This window comes from Vicia villosa, unplaced genomic scaffold (assembly GCF_029867415.1).
Source record: "Vicia villosa cultivar HV-30 ecotype Madison, WI unplaced genomic scaffold, Vvil1.0 ctg.000455F_1_1, whole genome shotgun sequence".
Classification (NCBI taxonomy): Eukaryota; Viridiplantae; Streptophyta; class Magnoliopsida; order Fabales; family Fabaceae; genus Vicia; species Vicia villosa.
Window position 1 is genome coordinate 882941 of NW_026705217.1, and position 18504 is coordinate 901444.

General features: G+C 30.2%; 2 protein-coding genes and 2 long non-coding RNA genes across 5 annotated transcripts; 1 reads left to right on the forward strand and 3 right to left on the reverse strand.

The window, feature by feature from the left end:
* Positions 1-217: 217 nt before the first annotated feature.
* Positions 218-4636, reverse strand: LOC131628445 (uncharacterized). Of its 2 annotated transcripts, none has more exons than XM_058899281.1 (2): positions 3924-4636; positions 218-683 (listed from the first exon to the last, which is right to left on the reverse strand). In XM_058899281.1, exons 1-2 carry the CDS (start codon positions 4590-4592, stop codon positions 423-425), a joined length of 930 nt encoding a protein of 309 aa, XP_058755264.1. In that variant the 5' UTR covers positions 4593-4636; the 3' UTR covers positions 218-422. The 2 variants fall into 2 exon arrangements, with proteins under 2 accessions (XP_058755264.1, XP_058755265.1); XM_058899282.1 differs by having other exon boundaries at positions 218-680; positions 3924-4635.
* Positions 4637-7429: 2793 nt separating this feature from the next.
* Positions 7430-8781, forward strand: LOC131628446 (uncharacterized). Its single transcript, XR_009291801.1, has 2 exons — positions 7430-7822; positions 8301-8781. It is a non-coding gene; the product is annotated as an uncharacterized LOC131628446 (long non-coding RNA).
* Positions 8782-13852: 5071 nt separating this feature from the next.
* LOC131628447 (uncharacterized) lies at positions 13853-15277 on the reverse strand. Its single transcript, XR_009291802.1, has 2 exons — positions 14812-15277; positions 13853-14333 (listed from the first exon to the last, which is right to left on the reverse strand). It is a non-coding gene; the product is annotated as an uncharacterized LOC131628447 (long non-coding RNA).
* A 295-nt stretch (positions 15278-15572) lies between these two features.
* Positions 15573-18354, reverse strand: LOC131628430 (pentatricopeptide repeat-containing protein At4g17616-like). The gene has a single exon (XM_058899261.1). It carries the CDS (start codon positions 18161-18163, stop codon positions 16100-16102), a length of 2064 nt encoding a protein of 687 aa, XP_058755244.1. The 5' UTR covers positions 18164-18354; the 3' UTR covers positions 15573-16099.
* Between the last annotated feature and the right edge of the window lie 150 nt (positions 18355-18504).

Below are 18504 nucleotides of genomic sequence, written 5' to 3' on the forward strand. Positions count from 1 at the left end.
ATTAGATCTAAACGTAAGTTTGCAGTTTTTGGGCAGCATATTAAAGAAATTTGCTTTTTGATTAGATTGTTATGAAAATGCACCCTTAATTTTGGTGCCATATGCATATCCAGTGGGTCAGTTCTACCCCAACTCACCACCACCCAATGATTAACTTTGCAGCAGCTTCCCAACCTATAACTCCATCTACAATTAACTACCATATTTCTCTAAGATCATAAGCTAATTAGTAGCAATATTATATTAATCTAAAAAAAAAATGACTTCTACAAAATAAAACGCTACCCAACAACATGTTACTTATGTTATATACACAAACCGCTAATGTAACTGTAAGTACAGTATAGATTTGAACAAGGCCAAATGAAGAACGGTTAAGCAATATCTACACATCGGGTTCTGCAGTATCAAGCTGATGCAACTTAATCGTCAGCAAAATATCTCTCTTCTGCATCAACATTGGCTTCCCTCTGCCAGTGGTCGTCAAGGGTTTCATCATTATCTATTTTAGAGTAATCTACATGTTCGTGGTCTTCTCCTACTAGAAACTTCTGCTGCATAATGTAAGTGAATTGATTCATCCGGTCCTCCAGCTCTTCTGATGATAAGGTTGGATCCTGCCTTGCTCTAGCTGGATCAGATGTGGCATAATCAGTTACATTGGGATGAGGCAAGCGTCTCTGCTAAGGGAAAAAAACGAAAGAGATGATCAGTCCATAAAACATATGGTTACCATTATACTCGAACTCCTCAAAGCCCAAAAGATAAGAAATAATGGATTAAAAAGCAACATAGCTTTAGCAACCTCAAACTGTTCATTACTAAGAATAAGATTTTACATCTCTGACATATCATCTTACCATGTCATTGTTTACTCCAAGTAAGATACAAGATTAAAATATACAATACAACTAATAGATGATATAAAATGTAACAAGTTCATGAAGTATATTCTAAATGGTCATTTGCAGTTGAAAATATCTAACAGATTTGAATAACACAGTAGTGAAATAGGATAAAGTAACATTATTATTTATCAAACAGGACAATTCTATTCTATTATTTACAACTGCGTGTAGAGAGGAAGGAGAGCATTCTCCTTCCAATTGTTTTCTTTGTTTCCCAAACTAAATATGAATCTCCCTCCCTTCAAACTCCTATACTATTTAATCAAACCCCAGTTTCCTTTTAACTTCAATATCCAACGGAAACTAAATCTATAACTTGCTATGTCCTATCAATCGTCGTTCCCTTTACATTCCACCTTCGCAATTAAGAAATCCCTTGACATCAGAATTCCTACTGTTGATCTTCCAATAATGCTTCGCCCCCCTGAGTTAGTCAGTCTTTCCGGTTCCTCATTCACTAGTACATTTCTTTGAGAGGAGTAACTATTATGCTCTCTTTTATGGACAGCCGGGGTTTCATGGTAAATCAGCCTCAGCTCCCAAGGGCTTGCCACATTGGAAGTACCTCCCTTCTTGTCTTTTGATATACTTTAGGTATAGAAGGTGGTACTTCTCTGTTTCATGATGGGTGCAACTGCGAGCTGCCGCCGCTAGGTTTTGCATGACAGATTATCACCTCCTTGTGCATCTGTCTTTAGTAGTAGGGTGGGCCAGAACCACTTCATGCAGAGTCCAGGGATGTTCAGCTTTATGTTGGGCTGGGGAAGACCACGGAACTGATCCTCTGGTTCCCATGCATGTATTAGTCTCTACCTGAATAAGGCTTGAAACCCAAAAAAACCTGTCCATAATGCATGAAATTGAGATTAGGATATTCTTAGAGAAGTCATGTACTCTACTCTGTAGCTCTTCCTCCACAGCTCTTATAATTCGTCAACTATCTTCATTTCATTGGGATCACAGGTAGAACCCTGCTCTTCACATTCTGTCTTACACCTCCCAAAGTACCACACAGCTTGTTCCTTGGTAACTAATGCTTGAGCCACCAGGACTTCAGGGTGCTTGACTGCGCAAAAGTATATATAACCCAGGCATCTTATTCCAAACCTCTGGATCAAGGCTGACATGTGTAGCTCCACAACAAATCTGCCGTACTTTTCTCTCAACAAATAAAATCAGCAGATTCAGCACACAGCTATAACATCCATGCTGATAAAAGCTAACTGCTTCTCAGAAGGATGAGTTTACAGAATCTCAAAAAATTTAAGCCCAAGTTATTCACCCTAAGAGATCCCAACCATCAAAATCGGTAATTCGACCTTCTTTAACCATATTTATGATTTTTCACAGTAATACACAGAGCCACCGTCCTCTAAATTATTCCCCGCCTCTTTGATTTAATGAGGCACCAGTGCCATTGTTCCCAGAGAGCTGCTCATTTGTTCCAGACTCAATTCATGCTTGGGAATAATACCTTGCTACTGCATCTATTATCCTAGTTGTTTAATCCAAGGTTGTCAAACTCAAGAGTCTACATGGAATCTCTGTGAACTTGACTAGATAAGCGTTTACATAACCAAAAAAAATATGTTTAAAAATTGATTAAAACAACTCAATACTATATGCATTAGTAAATACTAACAACGTTCTACCTTAAACATCCAAACAAGAATACACGAACATTGAATCACAGCTCAAAACGGATGATGAGTTCACAAATCATGAGATATGTTTACAACTAAGCACAAAATCAACCAAGCCTTATCCCACTAAGTGGGGTCGGCTACATGGATCAACTCCCGCCATAATGTTCTATTCAAGACCATGCTTCTATACAAATTGCTAATCTAGGTATCTTTCTTAATAACTTCTCTTGTAGTTTTTCTAGGTCTTCCTCTATCTTCAATTGTTTGACTCCTCTTTATTTGATCTACCCTCCTTACCACAGAATCTACAAGTCTTCTCTCTACATGCTCAAATCACTTAAGTCTATTTTCCACCATCTTTTCTACTATAGGCGCTACCCCAACACTCTCTCTAATATTGTCATTTCTAATCTTATCATGTCTAGTCATGTCACACATCCAATGCAACATCCTCATATCTACTACACTTACCTTAATCTCATGTTGATTCTTAACCGTCCAACATTCAGTCTCGTACAACGTTGCAGGTTCACAACCAAGCACAAAAAAAGAAAATAACAAGTTCAAAATCGACGAGTAGATTGATGGATGGATCACAAGGTTCAAATTTACTAAAGAGTCAAGGATAGCACAACTAAGTTCCCCTTGTTGGTGTTGGCTTCAACTAGGTTTCAGCTAATCATAGTTGGGTTAATTCATTCACCTCATTGATCTGTCGGGCCCATTGCAAGCTTGCAACGAGGAGTCTTAAATGTGAGCCTAATACTTTATGCACCAAGGGCATATCTATCAACAGATCACAAGGTTCAGATTTACTAAAGACTAAAGGATGTTGGGACTAAGTTCCCCTCGTTAGAGCTGGATTTAGCTTGGTAGAGATAGATTATAATCATGTTTGGGTTCAATCACCACATGGGCCAATTGGGTCCAATCCATCATCACAAACTTGAAACAAGGAGTCTTAACAATTGTGAGCCTAACAGTTAATAAGTTATGCACCAAGGGCATATCAACAGATCACAAGGTTCAGATTTACTAAAGATGGAAGGATGCTGGGACTAAGTTCCCCTAGTTAGAGCTGGATTTAGCTTGGTGGAGATAGGTTTTAATCATTTGACGGGTTCAATCACGACATGGGCCAGTTGGGTCCAATCCATCACAAACTTGCAAGAAGGAGTCTTAACAATTGTGAGCCTAACATTTATGCACCACCAATTAAACAAACAAAAGACACAACTGTAAATGTTGATAACTACAAACATGAACTGAGAGGCGAAATAAGGCTATTCAAAAGCAAAATAAAATACTACCTGGCCAGCATGAAAAAAAAAATACATAAACTGATTGATAGTTTAAAGGAATTTTGTACCTCAACAGTCTCGTTTTCTTCAACATCTTCCTCTTCTTCCTCCTCCTCTTCTTCTTCTTCCTCTTCTTCTTCAAACCCTTCATTACCAATCCAATCCCTCTGAGGCACACCAATCCTCTCCTGCTCCCCTCTAATCTTCGCAACAATAGCAGCTTCCTCACACCTTCTCAAAAGCGTATCAGACCATCTCTCCCCAGGCCTAGCCATGCCTCGTCCAACTCGATCCTGAAACTTGCCAACATACTCATGATGAAGATAAGGCTCCCTATCCCTCATAGCTTCTTCAGAGAAATACTGACCTCCGATCATCAATCTATCCAAATACGCACGCCGCCTGTTCTTCGCCCTAACCGACCTCTTCCGCAATTCCTCCGTCGTTGGACTCAACAGACTCCGTAACCGCGTCACGTGCCAGTTGATCTCGTAATCTTGTTTCATTGAATCGAACTCGGTTAACTCGTTGGATGTTAGGTTGGAACCGTAGCGTTCTAGGAATAGGGCGGTGTCTCGAGAAAGAAGGTCGAGGAAGATGGATTTGCGTTGGGATGGGAGAGTGGCGGTGGGTTGTTGAGCGCGTGGGAACCAGAGGTTTTCGAACGAGGATAGTCTCTCTGAGATTTTCTCCTTTGCTTCTTCACTCACCTCGTTCATCTTCTTCTCCATCTCCATTTTTTCTCACTGTACTTTCACCAAGAAACTTGTTGGTATTTTTTAAGTCGAGTTTTGTTGGTTTATATATTTCTTTTCTTCTTTACTTCAAAATCATTGTTGGGCCTTGGCCCATTTGAGATACGCTTTCAAGAGAACTGGTCGGGGATTCAATCTGGGACTTCTAAAATTCAATCTGGCACCCCCATATCTTAGATGATAAACTAAAACACCTTTTGAATAAAAATAAGTGAAATTGTTCATAGGTGATTGACGCTGAATTTGATAAGAAGGATCATGGTTCGGTCTCCACAACTGCGATCGAAGGAGGATGAAATCGCTTGATTGCAAAAATTGATTCCGAACCAAATTAGGCGGTCCAGTAGACTAGATACTAGTGAAAAAAAAGGTGAAATTGTACCGTAAAACTCAGTATTTCATATTTTTCAAATATTTAATAACATTTCATATTTTTTTTAGGAGTTTACCATATATTCACGAACAAGTCCTTTTTTTTGGGTTTGATAGGTTTATACCGAATTTTATAAAGATCGGTACCGAATTATTAAGTATTACTGTATTTTTCAAAGTTGAGCATGTCTACATTGATGTGGGGTACATAGATCTGTTCATTGATCTTGGATTCCATAGTTGAGCAAGAGGTTGTGCTGGTGTGACATTTATCTATCACATTCTTGGAGAGACGACTGACTATCTTTAAGATGAGGTTGTTAGTCGGTTACATGAGTCTATTTCAGATATAAATATTTATCATTTTTTATGTTGTACATATTTGTTATATGTATTAGGGCGGGTTATGGTATAGTTTAATCAAACAAACCAAAATGAACTGAACCATAGGAAAAGGCCATCCGTGTTAGGCTTTAGCTAGTTGGCCCAATATGATTTTAGTATATATTTCATTTTTTGCTTTGTAATAGAATATTAATCATTCATTGTAACTATTTTCAATTGAGTAAAAGTTAATTACAGTTTCGCTCGTTTTTCTCTCTTCCATCATCATCTTCAACCTTGTGCTCCAACAAGTAGAATTTAGAGCTCCGGTTAGGATCCACGGTAAGGGAAACATGAGTGTACGAGAGGTATCTAATTGTTTTCATTTCAGATTCATTCAATTCACAGTGAATTGAAGATCAAAATTGTATCAGAATCACATTTCTTGATTTTGAGGGATCGAGAAACACGAGTGTTTGGTGAGATCTGAGTGATTTCTTGCACAATATCGAAGATGAGCGGTGGAAACAGTAGTTTGAATACGAAATTTTCGGGTGTTTGATGGAAAGAATTAGAAACGATGGATGATTCAGATGTGTGTGTTGTTTGGCACGCAAAATGTGTTTGATCTCGTCAACAACAGTTATACGTAGGTTGCTGCAGATGCAACGGAAGCGCAAAGAAACGTGCAACGAGATGGTTTAAGACGTTTCATCATCTTTAGAATTTCGTTAATAGATCTCGCGAGTGTCGCATCTACTTTAATTGAACATTTGATTTTGTAAGAATGAAATGTACTTCACGTAACTCTTACATCTCATTCATCTTCACCAATTTGAATGTTTAGTTATAATGACTTGGTTCGCCTTGTGATGGTTATGATGAAACTTGACTTTAGATTATTACCATGATAGTGGAATTCTATGATATGGGTCAGCTTTACACATACCCGTAGCGACCGCCAGTGTTTTTATGTGAAATTTCGAGGCTGATCACATGGGTTGATTATGCGACATTCACGTCATTGATTGTGACTTGTTGAAAACTAGTCACAAACCCGTGCATTCGCACGGGTTCTGGTACGGGACGCGCATTTGTTTTAAATTTATATTTTTTAATAGAAAAATGCCTGGTACCCGTAAAAAATAATAATTGAATGTATAGAAAAAAATATGGTATCCGTGAAAAAATAATAATTGAATGTATAAAAAAAAATATGGTACCCGTGAAAAAATAATAATTGAATGTATAGAGAAATGTCTGGTACCCTTAAAAAAAATTAGATCAATAAGATCATTTAATAAAAAAAACTTAGAAATTTAACTAAAATGACATATATTTTTATAAACATGTTTAAATATCTATGAAACATGCATTTTTTTTTAATATATGCATCAATTATACGAATTTTAATAATTAATTTATATGTATACTTATAATACAAGTTGGTATCCAACTACATCACTATCATAATTCATCGAGAGTATTGCTTTTTATCCCAGAGAAAATTAGATCAATTTATCTACTCATTTAATAAAAATAATAAATTTATTAGAATAATTGTTTTTATTATGGGGATAAATTTGAAGATAACGTTTTTTTTCTCCTTTATTGGTATAACATAAAATCTATTTAAGTTAATGATATTTAATATTTTCCCTTGAAGATAAAGTGTTTCTCTCTTAAACAATTTCTCATATATAAAAATATTTTTTTTAATAATAGTATAAAACAAATATTATCATTACTGATTATTATCATCAATTATTTACTATTAAAATAAATATGATCATCAACTCAAAACAGTAGAATAAAAAATAATGGAAAAATTTGATTTTAATTAGTTAAAATATTTAAAATTGATCGCATAGAATCAAATAATTAAAACAATTCTTTTGATAGCATATAATTATTATTTTATTAAAATACAATTGTTATTTTCAAAAAATATAATGCAATTTCTCGATGCAAAGTACAACAAAATTAAAATTGGTAATTATTTGATTAATATATATTTTAAGGGATAATTTATTCCATATTAAAAGTGGTAGAATATAGTAGCGACGGTGACATGAAGATTGGTAAATGTGAACAAAATGATATATAATCTACAATATAAGAAAATGAATTGGTCTGGAAAAGACTAATTTGCCCTGCTGGTTCCACAAGCTTCCACGTGGCGTTCTATTTTTCCAACACATTTTTCCATTGCTTTTTGACACTGAACATAACAATCATATTTATTGCTTTTACTTTTTCCAAACTTTTACTTTTCTTTCTCTCTTTCTTTTTCACTCACTGCTTCCTTCTTCCTCCTTCCACTTCTTCCTCCTTCTTCCTCTTTCTTCCTGTTTTCTTTTTTTTTAAAATCAAATAGAAACAAGCGATAATCTCCTACATCAGATCTATTTTTTTTGTATTCTTTTGTGCAGCAACAACATCTATAAATGACTCTGAGATTTTGGTTCTTTACACCAAAGCGGTTGTTGTTGAAGGCCCCCCCCAACCACTGGAAGGTATTTTACTTCTTTCAGTTTTAAAATCTTGCATTTTCAATATTTCCTTTTTATTTTTAGGGTTGAGTTAATACTTTTTGATTTTATGTGTTTAGATGAATAGTCATTTTAAAACTAATTTTTAAACATATATTTTCTCTATGGTATGATAAACAGTGTTTGGCTTAATGTTTTTTCTTTGGTTAACAACATTGTTTACATGTTTTTCTATAATTTTAGACATGTTTTTGTTAACTAACATAAGGTTAGTATACTTTTCTTCAACAAAAGGGATTTTGGTTTGAATTATTTTTCTGGTTTTCGTTGTATGTTTTAGTGTTAATTCTATGACAAAGATGTGATTTTTTTTATTGTTGCAGTTATGGTGTTTACTAATTTGTGAATATTTCATTCTTTATGTGAAAAATATCAATGATGTTTTCATATATGTGATACCAAAGAAGATCCATTTGGTTTTTAACTTCACTCTATTTTTCAGGTTCTTTAGGTTTGATCTATGGTTTCTAACTTCTTTAAGTAATTTACATTACTTTTAGTTTTTGTATTACAATTATAACTAAGGTGTTGTTTCATGTACACCAGTAAGTAAAACTCACAATTTTTTGAATAATTTTTTTAAGAGGTTTTTTATTATTGGGTTATGTGAAAATATAGGCTTGGGAAGGACAAATTTATGCCTTCTGAATGAGAAGGACAGGCTCATTGATCAGTCACATCGTTGATATTTTGAGAGTTTTCCAATGCCTACAACAGTAAATTAGGGGTTATTTTTTACATCTGAACCAAATTTTTAACAACTTTTGAACATAGCTGTAATAGGTACTACAAGTAGTCAAAATCAACAAAGTTAACTATCTTAGGAGGGATGACTTTTGGTTACTTTCAATGAATTGAGTTATTTCTTGTGATGTTCTATTTCCAAAATAAAGTGAAAATATATAAATACATTTATTTGATCATTTCTAAAGTTATTTCTTTCTATATATATTGGATTGAATGTATTAATTTTTCTTTGATTTCACTTTTTTTTTATTTCTTTAATAAATAAAAAATATAATAAAATATAATATATTATTAAAATTAAAATATAAAAATTAAAATAGACAAGTTGTAGTGCAAAGACGTGTCCCAGTATACTGCAGCTCACACTAGCAAGGTATTGTCACAAATGACTATTACTATTCATATAGACCCATCTAACTAATTTTTTTTAAAGACATTATCAAGGTTCATTTGAACCATTGAAACACTTACTACATTACAACAAATCTAAAAATGATTTAACTTAGTTAGAAGTATAATTTCGTTAGAAGTATAATTTAGTTAGAAGTATAATGTTTGAATTTTTAAATTAAAAGTTATTTAACTATTATATTTAATTTGTCAAAAAAAAAAACTATTATATTTAATTATTAATAATTTAATAAATTTATTTGATGTTTTATGAAAATATACATTAATATCTAATTTGATAATTATAGATTCAAAATCAATTTTGATCTATCATATAAACAAATAGGATATCCAAAAAGTTGTGTATTTGATTTTTAATTTAAATGAATACAAATTTTTTTAATATTATTTATATTTATATTTTTTTAATGAACATTAGTTAATTATTCACTTTATAATATCATGTTTTTAATATTTTAATATATTTAATTTAATATATTGAAAGTTGTATTTAAAATCAGCCTTTATACAACACCAACCTTTGTATTTTTTACTTTAACTAAAATTCTTTATGTTACTTTTTTTTTTTTTTGACAAACTTCTTTATGTTACTTTTAGTATAAAGACTATGACTGATTTCACAATTCTGTCACATCTAATTATACTAGGTGATATTATGACCACTGACATACCTTTGGCCATACACTTTTCAATAATTGAATGACATAGAAAGTTGGTTCAACCCTTCCAACTTGCATCAAAATATTATTATAAGGATTAAAAATATTTTACACCAACCAATTAATATCTATTCTTCAACTTTTCATCATAATTATTTTGTTTGAAAACACATATCACCTTACATCCTAAATACAATACATATAATACATATACAATTTATATTAGGTCATGAAAAATTAATTTTAAAAAAACTGAATAATAAATGAAAATACAAATTAAAAATAAATTAAAGATAAACAAAATTATAATCAATAGTACTAAAATTTAAATTTACGATACTATTATTTTCTTCCATTTATACCATAAAATTGTTATTACAATATTAATAACTTTTATTATTCTTTATGACATTAATTATCTTTTTTAATAACATTCACTATTTATAATTTAATTAATTACATTAATTTCTTTCTTTCCAACAAAAAAAATTAAAGTGATATTTATAAAATAATAATATTCTTACGCTAAACTCTAAAATTGATACTTATTTAGTTATTTTATTTATCAAAAAAAATAATTAGAAAGAAATAGAGAAAATATATATTTCAATAACAGATCTTTATATAAAATAACATATTTTTTGAATATTTCAATATTTATTATATAATATATTTACTTTTGTTAAATAAAATTAGTTTGCTTGATGTTTCAATTTTTTAATTATTATACTTACTTGAACCATGTTTAATTTCAACGTATATCATATTTTTTAGAATAAATTTAAAATTTTAATTAAACTAATAGCCGTATCAAAAATATATTTCATCTTAATATTTATCTTAATTTTTGTCAAACGGGTCTAATAAAAATAAATACACTAATTATATAATATAAAGTAATGAATATTATACACCAATTAAAGATAAACATCAAACAAAATTAATTATGATAAATTAATACATAATTTTACATAATACATGATTTTACATCTTCAACAAAATTATTATTTTTTAATTATGACAATTTAATACATAAAATATAAATAATAGTGGACCCATAGTTGTAGCATGTGGACTCATAGTTGTCATAACATGATTTTGGTTTAACTTAAAGCACAAATCTTGGATATTTCTGTTGTACTTAATTTATTTTTTATATATTTAATTCTCTTAAATATTTGTTATGATCTTTAAATGTTTTTTTATACATTTTAATTTTTAGCAACTTTTTATTTGCATCTTTTTATGATTACTTAAATTAACATAAAAGTTTAGTTTTTTCAATAAATTGTTATATCACATCTATTCTTTTTTCTCTATATGTATATTTTATAAATGATATGTAATTTACTCAAAAAAATTCTATTCTATTGTAATATATTTTTTTTAATATTATATTTTGTAAACAATTTTGGTAAAACAATTTTGATAATCTACGGGCAATTATCCATTAAAATAATCAGTTATGTCAAGAAAACGGGTACCAGCACCAAAATTTGAGCAAACATACAAATTATTATATTTTTCATAGAAATTTATGGATCATCTTTTTCAAATATGTGAAAAATATTAAGATAGTTTATTAAAAAAGATTCAATATATATTTTAAAATTGTATAATCTCTTATATAATAATTATCTTATTTGATAAAAAAAACTAAAACGATTGATTTATTTAATAAAAGTTACAATAGTTTTTATCTTAAATCAATTTATTTCTGATATTATTGTTTACATTTCATCTTTTACATGTATAACTATTTCAAATTAAATATACTTTTATTCTTTATTTTTTTTTCAATTTCACATTTTTAGGATAGTTTGCAAACAAATGCGCGTCCAAAATCATATCCCACCCAAAAATGTACCCGTGCGTATGCACGGGTTTGTTAATTTTTAATGAAACATTAATTTTTAACTTTAATTATTTTATAATTATTGTGTGATTTATTTTAATTTAATATCATATTTGATATTTATGGTAATAATAAGTATATTCATGTTTACCAAAAAGAAAAGGCAAGATGATTTTTTAAATATAATATTTTTATTACTTAGTGTAAATAAATTAATTGGTGTGAGAATAAAAGAAATAATACAAAGAAGTGAAATCGATCAAAGACAGATAAAAAAAATAAAATTTCAATGTGATGTGAGGACATCAATGCATTTTTTAATAGTAATGATCACATGGTTATAGCTAGGTTTTATTCCTGTTGTGACGTGACAACACAACACACATCTCATGATGTTGCTATGCTTTCTTCTTGCATTAATATATAATTTTGTTGAAGATGTAAAATCATGTATTATGTAAAATTATGTATTAATTTATCATAATTAATTTTGTTTGATGTTTATCTTTAATTGGTGTATAATATTCATTACTTTATATTATATAATTAGTGTATTTATTTTTATTAGACCCGTTTGACAAAAATTAAGATAAATATTAAGATGAAATATATTTTTGATACGGCTATTAGTTTAATTAAAATTTTAAATTTATTCTAAAAAATATGATATACGTTGAAATTAAACATGGTTCAAGTAAGTATAATAATTAAAAAATTGAAACATCAAGCAAACTAATTTTATTTAACAAAAGTAAATATATTATATAATAAATATTGAAATATTCAAAAAATATGTTATTTTATATAAAGATCTGTTATTGAAATATATATTTTCTCTATTTCTTTCTAATTATTTTTTTTGATAAATAAAATAACTAAATAAGTATCAATTTTAGAGTTTAGCGTAAGAATATTATTATTTTATAAATATCACTTTAATTTTTTTTGTTGGAAAGAAAGAAATTAATGTAATTAATTAAATTATAAATAGTGAATGTTATTAAAAAAGATAATTAATGTCATAAAGAATAATAAAAGTTATTAATATTGTAATAACAATTTTATGGTATAAATGGAAGAAAATAATAGTATCGTAAATTTAAATTTTAGTACTATTGATTATAATTTTGTTTATCTTTAATTTATTTTTAATTTGTATTTTCATTTATTATTCAGTTTTTTTAAAATTAATTTTTCATGACCTAATATAAATTGTATATGTATTATATGTATTGTATTTAGGATGTAAGGTGATATGTGTTTTCAAACAAAATAATTATGATGAAAAGTTGAAGAATAGATATTAATTGGTTGGTGTAAAATATTTTTAATCCTTATAATAATATTTTGATGCAAGTTGGAAGGGTTGAACCAACTTTCTATGTCATTCAATTATTGAAAAGTGTATGGCCAAAGGTATGTCAGTGGTCATAATATCACCTAGTATAATTAGATGTGACAGAATTGTGAAATCAGTCATAGTCTTTATACTAAAAGTAACATAAAGAAGTTTGTCAAAAAAAAAAAAAAGTAACATAAAGAATTTTAGTTAAAGTAAAAAATACAAAGGTTGGTGTTGTATAAAGGCTGATTTTAAATACAACTTTCAATATATTAAATTAAATATATTAAAATATTAAAAACATGATATTATAAAGTGAATAATTAACTAATGTTCATTAAAAAAATATAAATATAAATAATATTAAAAAAATTTGTATTCATTTAAATTAAAAATCAAATACACAACTTTTTGGATATCCTATTTGTTTATATGATAGATCAAAATTGATTTTGAATCTATAATTATCAAATTAGATATTAATGTATATTTTCATAAAACATCAAATAAATTTATTAAATTATTAATAATTAAATATAATAGTTTTTTTTTTTGACAAATTAAATATAATAGTTAAATAACTTTTAATTTAAAAATTCAAACATTATACTTCTAACTAAATTATACTTCTAACGAAATTATACTTCTAACTAAGTTAAATCATTTTTAGATTTGTTGTAATGTAGTAAGTGTTTCAATGGTTCAAATGAACCTTGATAATGTCTTTAAAAAAAATTAGTTAGATGGGTCTATATGAATAGTAATAGTCATTTGTGACAATACCTTGCTAGTGTGAGCTGCAGTATACTGGGACACGTCTTTGCACTACAACTTGTCTATTTTAATTTTTATATTTTAATTTTAATAATATATTATATTTTATTATATTTTTTATTTATTAAAGAAATAAAAAAAAAGTGAAATCAAAGAAAAATTAATACATTCAATCCAATATATATAGAAAGAAATAACTTTAGAAATGATCAAATAAATGTATTTATATATTTTCACTTTATTTTGGAAATAGAACATCACAAGAAATAACTCAATTCATTGAAAGTAACCAAAAGTCATCCCTCCTAAGATAGTTAACTTTGTTGATTTTGACTACTTGTAGTACCTATTACAGCTATGTTCAAAAGTTGTTAAAAATTTGGTTCAGATGTAAAAAATAACCCCTAATTTACTGTTGTAGGCATTGGAAAACTCTCAAAATATCAACGATGTGACTGATCAATGAGCCTGTCCTTCTCATTCAGAAGGCATAAATTTGTCCTTCCCAAGCCTATATTTTCACATAACCCAATAATAAAAAACCTCTTAAAAAAATTATTCAAAAAATTGTGAGTTTTACTTACTGGTGTACATGAAACAACACCTTAGTTATAATTGTAATACAAAAACTAAAAGTAATGTAAATTACTTAAAGAAGTTAGAAACCATAGATCAAACCTAAAGAACCTGAAAAATAGAGTGAAGTTAAAAACCAAATGGATCTTCTTTGGTATCACATATATGAAAACATCATTGATATTTTTCACATAAAGAATGAAATATTCACAAATTAGTAAACACCATAACTGCAACAATAAAAAAAATCACATCTTTGTCATAGAATTAACACTAAAACATACAACGAAAACCAGAAAAATAATTCAAACCAAAATCCCTTTTGTTGAAGAAAAGTATACTAACCTTATGTTAGTTAACAAAAACATGTCTAAAATTATAGAAAAACATGTAAACAATGTTGTTAACCAAAGAAAAAACATTAAGCCAAACACTGTTTATCATACCATAGAGAAAATATATGTTTAAAAATTAGTTTTAAAATGACTATTCATCTAAACACATAAAATCAAAAAGTATTAACTCAACCCTAAAAATAAAAAGGAAATATTGAAAATGCAAGATTTTAAAACTGAAAGAAGTAAAATACCTTCCAGTGGTTGGGGGGGGCCTTCAACAACAACCGCTTTGGTGTAAAGAACCAAAATCTCAGAGTCATTTATAGATGTTGTTGCTGCACAAAAGAATACAAAAAAAATAGATCTGATGTAGGAGATTATCGCTTGTTTCTATTTGATTTTAAAAAAAAAGAAAACAGGAAGAAAGAGGAAGAAGGAGGAAGAAGTGGAAGGAGGAAGAAGGAAGCAGTGAGTGAAAAAGAAAGAGAGAAAGAAAAGTAAAAGTTTGGAAAAAGTAAAAGCAATAAATATGATTGTTATGTTCAGTGTCAAAAAGCAATGGAAAAATGTGTTGGAAAAATAGAACGCCACGTGGAAGCTTGTGGAACCAGCAGGGCAAATTAGTCTTTTCCAGACCAATTCATTTTCTTATATTGTAGATATATGATCTCAATGCCTTTTTATTGTAGGTTCCTTCTCCCGGTGAAGGGGTGTATTTGCTAAGACATTCAAATGCCATAGTAAAATAAAGTATACACATATAATGATTGTACAAATGGATTAAATGAGGATATTTAGATAATGAACCCCTTATTGTAGAGTGATTGGACTCTTAAACGTTACATGCACTTACTTTTTCTACGACATAGATCCCTAGTGTTACTTTTTCTACGACATAGATCCCTAGTGTTGTTAATGGATATCATAAGTGAATTTGAGATAGCACTGACACCTATTCGATTTAAATACATTTCTTGTGGTTTGAAATGGTGGAAGCATGTCAGTGTTTCTATTCTAGATTCTTTATTTGTAGGTGTGTGTGTGAGTCTTTTCAGATTGATGATGAAGGTACCTTTCTGCGTTGTGTCACATGTAACTATGTAAGTCTTTTCAAATTGATGATGAAGGTAACTTTTCATGATCTTACTCAAATTCTATTCCCGTACAATAAAGCAAACTTAGTTCAAGAACGATTACGTAAACTCAATTAAAGTTTGTTTGAATAAGATTTAAAAGTATGATATAAAATTCAAGTTGATTTGGCCAGCTTAATTTTTAAAAAGCCTGGCAGGGGTGTATCTTGGAATTACTCGGTGAAACTTGAAGTTTTCAAATCAATTTGACTAAGAGATTTACTGCTTGTATGACTAGATGTTTACAAAGTGTAGATTTTTGGACGAGGGAAGTTCTCCTCCCCAACATCATTTTGAAAGTAGTATACATCAAAAGAATGAGGAAATTCATTCTTAGATATATTTCAAGGCAAAGCAGAAAAACGTTCACAATGCTGGAAAAGATGCAGACACATCATCAGCACATTTAATCAATACCAGCCCATTTCCTAAATTCCTGAACATGCTCAAGCCTTTTGCTCTGTGCTTCTGTTATTGAATCGGACGCTTTTAAACTCCTATAAAGATTCCTATGAAGTCTAAGGAACTCGCTTTTGTACATCAACTTGTCGGTATACATGTTATGGCCATTCATGTGGCCAATGACCTCCATCACTCTCTCAAAGTAACCACCTTGAATGAAGTTTAGCAGCAGTAACTCATATAGATCTCTATCCACAACTAAATAGCTGCTCTTCATGAATCTCTTGATATCCCCCCACAAGAACGTAATCTCACGATACATACCGAGAGAAGAATATCCGCGCACTAGATAAGCAAAAGTTTGGCTTGTCGGTCGAGTTTTCATTTCACACATTCTTCTATATGCCCTCATAGCATCCTCTATCATTCTTGCTTTGCAGAAAAAGAAGATCGAAGAGTTGAAGTTATAAACAAAAGGAACAACCGTCTGATTCTTATCTTTCAATAGTTGAGTCAACGCGACAGCCAAATCTGATTTACCAACAGAATTTGATGTTTCTTCACAAAGGGTGTGTTTGAGGATAACATCATCAGATAATTCATTGTGCAAATTAATCTTTTTCATTTGTTTTAGCAGTGCTTTTGCTTCTCTCTGCATTGCCTTCTTCTGATAAGCTGACAAGAGTAACATATATGTGTCGCGGCCCATCGGAGACCCTGCAGCCTCTACGTCGTCCAAAACATCATGAGCAGACTCGAGCCATCCCATATGAATGCAAGCAGCAATCACATCAGAAGATAAACTGGACCCTGCCACTGAATATTGTTCCCCTTGAATGTCAAGTAAAAGTTTTGAAAGTTCGCCAACTCTACCATCTTTCTTGCAACCAATAATAAACTTAGCCAAAGCTCTATTACTAAGAACAAGTTTCCTACCCTTATAAAAAACAAGACCTTCTCTACCTTCCAATTTAAGCACAGAGTCTTTCTGCAATAGCTCATGCTCTATAATTATCTTTAAGGCCTTCTTAAGGTTAGGCGATCCAAGCGCGATAAAGCAAGGCTTTTGTACATGATTTCTACATTCTTCATTATTGTTACAATTATGTGAGCTATTCATATCCAAAACAAGCTTAGCTGCAGCATCAATATCATTAAATTTGAAGTGCAAGCTCAACAAACTATCATAGAATTGACGATAGTGCCGAACATAAGCAGCCGAAACTCCGTCAATATAACATTTCAATTCCATCATTTCATCTCTCAAACCATTCATCTCTAATATCTGCGAAATTATCACAATTGAATGTGCATCGGCCACTATCCCAATCAGGGGCATTAACTCAATCAGATATAGTCCTTTCAAAGCCAACTTAAACCTCACACAAGCATCCAGAACAAGGTTAAACACCAAAGTATCTGGCTTCAACACGGTCGCATTCTGCGCTTTTTTATCCTTCAAAGAACTATAAAAATCACAAACTTGAGACAGATAATTAGATACAAGATGTGTTCCGTTTTCTGTCTTCACAATATGAAAAACAATCAAAGACAAAAACTGCATAGATGGCACAAACCCTTTCTCAAGCATTAACCTAAGTATAACCGATGCAGGCATTGACATTTGCATTCTAGCCAAAGACAAAGCAAGTTTGGTAAATGTATCAACATGAATCAAACCTGAATTCTCTTGAACAACTTTCAAAGCCAAATCAAATGATTTTCTCACCAAAACATGATTTGAAGAATAACACAGCTGAACAATAACCTTATTCAGTAATTGAACCTCAGGGTAACCATAAAGTCTTCTAAAATCATGAAAAGTTTCCAATGCTTCTTGTGAGTGGTGATTCCTCAGAGAAAATTTAAGCTTTTCCAGTAGAATTTCTTGGGTGGAACGTTCCCATGATAATCTCTCACAGTGGTCGGAAGTGGAAGTTGAAAACTTTTGCGGAAAATGATTGAATTGGTGGAAATGGATATGCCCATTAAGAATGGTTTGCAAAGGTGATAGCTTCCTGAGAAAGGGGTTTTGGAATAGAATGTGCTTGGGAAAAGGAAGCACCATGCCACCATGCCTGTGATGATAAATGCAACAGAGAGATTGGTAGTTTTGTGAGAGGAATTTGGTGAATTGCTTAAGCGTAAAAATGGGAGATTTTGAAATGCCAAAGTGTAAACCCTAATGTAATTGAGTCACTTCGAATAACTCGATGAAGTAAAACGTTGTAAATTGTTATTGTTTTGACTAACGAGCTGTTGAATGTTGAAGGGTGTGTTTGAATTGGCTTGAAAAAATTGATTATAGCATGAATTTAATAGAATTAATTTTAATATAATTGAATTTTGAAGAATTAATTTATCTTTCAATACATTTATGTTGAGTTGAACAATAACTTTTATCGTAAA